General features: G+C 37.8%; 1 protein-coding gene across 1 annotated transcript; it reads right to left on the reverse strand.

Annotated features, from left to right (window-relative positions):
• Window positions 1–2,584: 2,584 nt before the first annotated feature.
• Window positions 2,585–4,368, reverse strand: LOC113295303. The gene is made up of 2 exons (XM_026543652.1): window positions 3,091–4,368; window positions 2,585–2,947 (listed from the first exon to the last, which is right to left on the reverse strand). The coding sequence occupies exons 1-2, from the start codon at window positions 4,366–4,368 to the stop codon at window positions 2,585–2,587; spliced, it is 1,641 nt and encodes a 546-aa protein (XP_026399437.1).
• Window positions 4,369–8,400: the final 4,032 nt, after the last annotated feature.

Genomic DNA, 8,400 nt, shown 5'->3' on the forward strand with positions numbered 1-8,400 from the left:
TATTTGATTGAGAGATTATGATTGAATCGAAAAAAGTCATGATTTTACAACAGCTGCAGAGTGAAAGTTCGGCTGACAATTGAGGAAATCATCAGACGGACTTCTCATTGTTCTTCATTTTGAAGGTGCTGATGATAGGTAGGGCTCCGGATCCCATGTAAAGGTATATTGATAATTTTAGGGAAAAATACATCTATAAACAGAGTGGACAGATAAAAAAGACGGATCAAAATAGAATATAGGACAGTTAATAAAAGATAGAGGGAGTAGTTTTTTTTCTTTTAAAAAAAAAAAAATTTAAAAAAAAAAATTGTAAAAAATTAAGAAAAGTAAGTTTTTTTTTTAAATAATACTCCATCTGTCTTTTATTAACTGTCCTATGTTCTATTTTGATCTGTCATTTTTTATCTGTCCGCTCTGTTTATAGACCTATTTTTCCTTAAACTATCAAATACTCCCTCTGTCTTTTATTAACAATCTTAATTGACAAAGTCAAAATATTAAGGGAATTGTATGAAATGTCTTGACGACTAACCTATTTAATGTTATATTATTACTAAAAGTAAAATTAATATATAAAAAACTATAAATTGGGTAACATTATTATTTTAGGAAATGTTTTAAGGAAACTAAAACAAAAATATTGAATAAAATCTCAAACAAAGTTTTTTGTTGGCAACCTAGCAACACGCTGGACACCAACACCTTTTCGAATAACAATGTCTAATCTATGAAAAATAAAGCTACCAAAACCACTATTAGCGTCGTTACTAGCTAAACAATTTTTTCAAACGCTTGAAAAAACACAAAGTATCCTCACCCCCTAAGTAGAGCTGCACAAAACCGAACCTAAACCGTGAACCGAACCGAAACCGTTGAATTATTAACTGAACTGAAGTGAAACTGAATCAAAAGGTTTAGGTTTAGGTTTAGGTTGTCAGGTTACCTGAGGTTTAGGTTGTCAGTTCCAGGTAACCGACATACCCAGTTTCAGTTACGGTTTCTGCCCAAAACCGTACCGATATCCCATCGGTTAACCGATTAGTAATGGTCGTTAGATCTTCATATTTTTTAGCCGTAGATATTTATACAGTATAAGTTTCCAACCCTATTCTCTTTTCATGTCTCTTTATCTTTTTCTTTCTGAATCTCCAATTTCTTAAGTTTTCGTTTTGCAGCAGCGCCTTCTTCTTCCATCACCGGCATCAGTCACATCCTTGACCTAAAAAAACATCCACAACCACTTTCTTCCTCCTCCACTCTATAAAGATTTAATTTTATCAAGTAAAACATCCTTCTCGGCTGCCCCTGATATTTTCTTCTTCTTCTGTTCTTCTATAACCACCACCACTACGCCCAAATCAATCTGGATCTAGCTGTTAGACAACCTTTCATAACCGATTGATGGTGAATCTTAGAGCTACTGTTCTAGATCAAGAATTTTTGTTTATTTGGATCTATTAATGAGCAGAACGAGTATAATCTAAGCTTTTGAGTTCTGATTGTTATATTTGAAGCTGTAAGAAGAAATTTCGTGTATATAGTTGTTGTTGATTTATTTTGGGTATTATCAAGGTTGGAATTGATGAGATTTGTTTGATATTTTAAGTTAATGGATTCTTTGGAAAAGAAAGGATTTTGATTAAGCCTGCAATTAAGGGGAAAGGGTTTTAATAAAATTAGTTTTTGATTTATAGGGTTAATTTGTTCAGGGAATTGAAACATGAGGATGATTTTTTGTGTTTTTATGACTTATTGGGGATTGATGAACTTTGGGTGTTGCATGTTGAAATTTATACTACATGTTTTCTTATTCATATATGTTTATTTGATCAGGAAAATGTCTTGTCTGTTATCATGTTGTGGATCCGTAAATTGCATTAAGTTGTGCAATTCAGTAGCATCAAGAGTAAAAACTAGATTAGACTATTGTGATTTATTTGATCTTTCCTCATTGCTTCATGGATTCTCAAACAAACTGGTCATTCTCTGTTGGAGTGTATGTACCCCAATGTCTCTCCCTTTATCTGTATAAATTTCTTAAACAAACAAGTCATTCTCTGATAACAAATGAAGAACAAGAAATAACTTTTGAGAATGAACTCTCGGTTAACCAAAACCGGCAGGTTTAAACCGAACAGAGTAAAAACCGAACCGAATAAAACCGAATAAGCTTAATGGTTTCATCGGTTTCCCAAGCTGGAAAACCGAGTACTTCGTTGTTTTTTTTTGTCCAAAATTTGATTTGCACAAATAGGAATTTCTATGTGGTAAAAATTACATAGCAGGCAAGCGGGCAACAAAACTGCGCTGCAAGCCCTTTTTGAATTGCAAAACCTATCCTTTTTGAGAAACTGCGGTTTCGGTTTTTTTTCTTCCTAAAATCGTACCGAACCATGTGCATCGCTACCCTTAAGGTAGAGAAAGCTAAGACTCCCAAACCATGGCTATGCGAAACACATTTGTGTAAGTATTTAGTGTGTTTACGTGACACCGCATTAGATATAGCTTTTCTCGGGACGAATGAGCGAATTTCTTCCCTAGTGAAGGGCGAAAAACCTGTGACATCCATACAAAAATCTTGTCAATTTTCCCAGTTGAGCACAAAAATATCAGCAAGTTTCAAATCTTTGTCATCATCCGTCAGAAAACCCAGAGAAACTTCCTTACGCGCAGGCACACCAGCTTTGTAACAAATGTCAGCGATTATATCACGAACAATATCATGCCGAAACTTAGGGCCTATATCCTTAGCACAATGGAGCCCATGATCCCCAAAAATGTCCATGGATTTGCTACAACTTGCGCATAAACCATTCTCAACAAAAAGTGGGATGCCAAGACGATAACAAAGCACAACTCTGAACTGTCTCGGTCCAAGGCACTGATTGAGCCCACTGACGGGTACAACCAATAAATAGTCTTGAGCATGCTTAACACGATTGCACTGCCACAAGATGGAATCTCTTGTAGACATAGAAAAGTGGTCTGGGATTTGCTTCTTAACCGCATCAAAATAAGTGACTGCCAGGGAGTGCATGGAAGGGGGGCTGTATCATTGGCACAGTAAGTGGATGGTAATCCACTTACCTGGATAAATCTCTGAAGTGCAAACTGATAAGCAGAATATTTGTCTGTTGAGAATGAGTTACCAAGAATCACCTTCTGCACCGAAGTAGTCTGACTCTGAGAAGCAAGGTAGCAGTAGGAGCTGGTATCAGCCATGGTGTAAATGCCAAGTCCACCATCTTTGATAGGCAAGGTAGCCAAACGATGTTGTAAAGAACCAAACCCCGCACCGTCACCAGTAATTAGTAGTCTCAAGTACTTAAGTAAATGATAATCAAAAAGGTCGGTGGCTGGTTGCAGGGCTGCAGGATTGGTAGTGCGCATTGCAAAATAAAGTCTAGACACACCAGTGCAATTGCGAAGCAATAGCATCTCACTTTGGGGGTCTTTGAGTTTCTTGATTGCATTCAATAACAGAACAGTTTTATTCACCCTGCTCAACATCATATCACTGATAAAGTTCAGATCTAGACTCATCGGTCCACCCAAAAGTTTGACACCATTAGAAGGTCTATCAATATCAGCAGGGAAAACACCATCAGCTGTGCTTCTATGATCAATAGAAGGCCAAAATACTTCCTTTTTCGTATTATTGAAATGCAAACCCCTGCAAGGTCCTTCTGTTTCAATAATGCTTAAGTCTTTGGCTACCTCCAAAGTATCACCAATAATTGTGTCATCATCGAGGTACCAGGCATGTAAATCAAGTTTGCATTGAGAAGCAATAATCTTCACCAGGGGGTGAAGTGTCAGAGCGAATAACAAAGGACCGAGAGGGTCACCTTGTTGAACTCCAAGAGCAGAGGACAAAATATAATGGTCGTAATAGAGTTTAGCAGGCCTCAAGTAACAAAATTCTACCGAGCGAGAAATACCTGGAAAACGAAGAAGAACTTCCTTGATGAGTTGAGATCTGCTCACCATGTGGAAAGCATTAGAAAAGTCAATGAGCAGCATTGACATTTTGTCTGAGTGACCTTGCATCTCAAGCAGGTGATTTACAGCATGTAAAATAATTTCCCCTCCAGCAGGAACACCAACTCCGAATTGGTAGTCACTTAAATAAGATGACATGTCCTTTTCAACAGAGAAAGCAGCCACTTTCGAAACCAACCTACGCCGAACCGTTCCAACATCAATAGGCCTAATACCACCTCCAGGTTTAAGTAACGGAGTTAAGGGTGCACTAGCAATAAACTCGCCTAAAACCACAAGGCATTTACCAGCCAACCAAAGATTGACAACCCCTATAATCGATGCGAGCAACTCATCTGCAATAGCTGCCGCATCCCCACTCATTACATCGACCAAATGTTGCGCGCGTAAACCGTCACGACCGCAAGATGTGCCTTTAGGGAAGCTCTTAATAGCTCCCAAAACAACACGTGAGTCTACTGTGATTGGATCAATAGTGACAGCCTCACAGGGGGAGGCTCCTATGGGTGCTTGTCTTGTAGCTCATGAAACATATCCTCGTTACACGGAGCTACTCCAGATGAAGACAACACACGGGTAGCTGCAACAAAATGACCGCAGTTCAGGTTCTTTCGACAAGCCAACAACGTAGCAGCACCTAGCTTCTTATCTTCCTTCTTAGACCCATTGCGAAGAGGCAGTTGTAGCAGTTTATTCACCAGGGTGAAACAACCGTTAGGTTCCTTCCAAACTTCCAGGGCTTGGTTAATGGCCATCACTTGCAAGCGCTTCCTGTTACCAGACTTTTTCTCAGCTGAATTTCTCGGTTGGAACAAGGTAAGAGTGAAGATTGGAAGAAGAACGAGCTGGAACCAAACTGATAAGTTCCCGGGGTTAATAATAACCCTGTCAAGAAAATTTTTCAGCGTCCTTGAAAAGGCTAACCTGCATTTGCGGGGTATCCAAGTGACAGTCATGAATTGTCTTTGCAACACAACGTTGAGAAGGTCAGTAGAAAGAGCAATAGCTGCACCATCTTCGGAAGCAACATCAGCACCATGCACTGAAGCATCAACACCAATTGCAGCAACAGCAAAACCCGAGTATTCACCATGAACCTCAACTGGTTTATCTAAACCATGAAGGATAAACTCAACCCATACACTGTTGAAAGGATCTGCAACAACATCTCCATGCACAACACCTTCTCCGCCCTTACAAGACTTCTTCCAACCATGTAGATGCATGCATCTGCAACATAGCCACATTCGTAAACAAACCAAAACCCTCTCACAAGCCAAATATATGTTCAAGTTGTTAGCAGTCAATTCCCTACAGATGGCTTTATTATTGTCAGATAAAAGATGCCTGTCATACAAATGCTTCAAGAAGGAACCCTTGGCGAAACCTCTACCATTAATACCATCCTGTTAGCCATGGAAGTTCTTGAAAGGACAGTGGCATAGATTATCGGCTGGAGCTGATGCATCTGTGTGAGAAGAAGAGCCCAAGAGATCTTGTGATGAAGGGGTTGCAGTGCAGGAAGTCTCCTTGGTGATTCTGGGCATTGCGACTGAAAAATAAAAACCCTAAAAAAAAGAAAAACACGAACCCTAAAGAACGACCAAAGCGGCAAACAAAACTAGAAGAGAAAACCAGAAAAAGTGGAAATCGTGGAAAAGCAAACAAGGGAAAATCAAAAACTCGATGAAAAATCAGTGGAATCATGGTGATCGCAGAAAAATCTGGCATGGAGTCGCCGGAAAAAATATATATATTAGTTTTATCATGTTTTTTTTTGAAGCATGAGTTTTATTATATATGAATAAGTAGAAGCTTTATTAGGAATTTTATAAATGTTGATAAATATTTTTATTTAAAAAGGTACGACTAATATGAAAGATATTGAATATGTTTTTTTTCTTCTTTATATATGTTGGTACCTTTTTTTGTTGAAAAGGATGGTTATATTAAGAAGAAGAAATATTTACAAGTAAAGGATTTGTTTAAGGCATCACATATGCATAACACTATCCCAATAAAATAAGACATGGTTTATACTAACATGAGTAAAAATATCCTCCCCAGAACACCAAAGTATAATTGTTTGTTTAACCAACATGATTATTTCTTCCACTGCCATTTCTCTCCTCCTATGATTCCTTCTATTCCTCTGAGCCCACAGATGCCAAAACACAACATATATCACTTTCCACCAAATCTTTCTACATCTTCCTTGCAAATTGTTCAATCTCCAAGCTTGAAAGTTACTCTTCACAAAGTTAAGAGCCACCCAAGAAATCTTGAAAGCCTTAAAGAAATATGATGCGTGTCGTAACCACAACAAATTAATTAATGTTTTTCCACCTAATTAACAAGTAATATAATGTAGTCAAGTTCGTTCCCACGAGGAGCAAGATATTTTTAGTTGTAAAGTCGTCACGAAAAAGGAGGGGGTTTTGGTTTTGAAAAGAAAAAGAAAATAAACAAAGCAATTAAAAGTGTATGTTGAAACCAATAAGAGAGATTAGATCAAGGAATCCTTCTTCGTTGCAAAAAAATGATTCAAGTTATGTTCTTTTCCACTTTTTATTAGTCACAGATTATCACCAACCGTAGGTAAAGCATCTAGCTCAGTGCTAAACCCCTAAATCCCTAGTATCACTAGATGAAGAAGGAGGAAGCGGAGTGTTAACCTCTCGAAAGAGGTCATTTAGTTGAGTGCCGGATCAAAGACGTATACCACTTGGACTCGGTTTGCCCTCTTTAAGCATTAACCAAAGATATAGTACCTGAAACAAGATTCTCGAAAACTAAGTTAGATACGATATAGAATATAACAAAGCAAGAATAAAGCAAAAAGAAAAAGAAAACAACTAAAATCGTCCGCTGCTCCCCGGCAGCGGCGCCAAAATTTGATGCGTGTCGTAACCACAACAAATGAATGTTTTTCCACCTAATTAACAAGTAATATAGTGTAGTCAAGTTCGTTCCCACGAGGAGCAAGAGATTTTTAGTTATAAAGTTATCACGAAAAAGGGGGGGTCTGGTTTTGAAAAACAAAAGAAAATAAACAAAGCAATTAAAAGTGTGTTCAAACCAATAAGAGAGATTAGATCAAGGAATCCTTCTTCGTTGCAAAACAATGATTCAAGTTATGTTCTTTTCCACTTTTTATTAGTCATAAATTATCACCAACCGTAGGTAAAGCAGCTAGCTCAGTGCTAAATCCCTAATATCACCTGATACGGAAGTTCTCGACTACCGGATTTTATTCACCAAACCACCTAGTAGTAGCTCACTCAAGATGTAATTTAGTTAAACGCGTTAAGATTTATGAATTTATTAGGTTGATATTAGTAGTTAGATTCTTAGCTCAAGGTCTACTTTCTAACGTTGTTTTCACACACAGTTGCTCCACGGAATCCCTCCACAAGGTCTCGTGTTTGCTACTTGTGTAAAGAGTCAAGAAACGATTACTTATCCCCTAACTTTCACTAGCTTTAGATCACTAAAACAAATCAATTTAGTTGGCCACCTAAACAATCTATCAATCAACCATGAATATATAAACATTCCTATTAGTAAAAACAAACGATAATCATGTGAAAAACTTCAAAGTAGATTTAAAAAAAAACTCAAAATATGTTAAGAACTAGGAATTCATCCTCAATCAATAAGAAAATTAGCTACTCATGTTTTTGAAATTCACACAAATAATTAAAGGGAGAATTTTTAAAGTTCGCACAAATAATTAAAAGAAGAATTTTGAAAAAGCAAGCAAAAACACAAGTGTTATGTGTGTAGAGTGGTAGAAGTGTATAGAGAACTTCTCTATTTATAGGCTTCAATTTGCTTCAACTCTTCTTAGGATTAGAATCCCTTTCCCTTTGTAACTCCACTTCCAAATCCAAGCCTTTCTCACATCTTCCATCTTCTTTTTCCAAATCCAAGCCCAACTCCACATCAAATTCCAATTCTAGTCTAGAAAATTCTTCACACATTCTGCTACTTTTGGGTCACCGGAAAAAGTTCTCGGGATCACCGTAATCTGCCTGAAATGTCACCGCCGGTAATCGGGATCTTCTACTCTGCTGACGGAATATTCCGTTACGGCGCCGTTAGAGTTAACTGTCAAATTGGTCTTCCGTTAGTCAACAATTCAAAGAGGAAGAGAGTCAGCTGGTCTTATTCAGGTCTGAGTCTTCTGAGTAGATCTTAGTCACTGAGCTGGATCGGCTCATCGCCGGTCTGAGTTGACTCGCCGGAGGAAAGATTTAGACAGAGTTTCCTCTGTTTCATCGCGATTCCAGGCCAAATTCAGGCCTCTTTTTGGTCTTCTCCTGTTAAGAAACTAGCATACATCTAATGAATCATTCATTCTCGCAATTTATCAGCACAACAACTTCAGTTAGC

This window comes from Papaver somniferum, chromosome 7, assembly GCF_003573695.1.
Source record: "Papaver somniferum cultivar HN1 chromosome 7, ASM357369v1, whole genome shotgun sequence".
Taxonomy (NCBI): Eukaryota; Viridiplantae; Streptophyta; class Magnoliopsida; order Ranunculales; family Papaveraceae; genus Papaver; species Papaver somniferum.

Coding starts and splice junctions, on each gene's coding strand:
- LOC113295303 (XM_026543652.1), bottom strand. CDS start 4,368: ATGAGTGGGGATGCGGCAGCTATTGCAGATGAGTTGCTCGCATCGATT. Junction 2,948..3,090: donor CACTTCAGAGATTTATCCAG/GTAAGTGGATTA, acceptor ATCTTGTGGCAG/TGCAATCGTGTTAAGCATGC.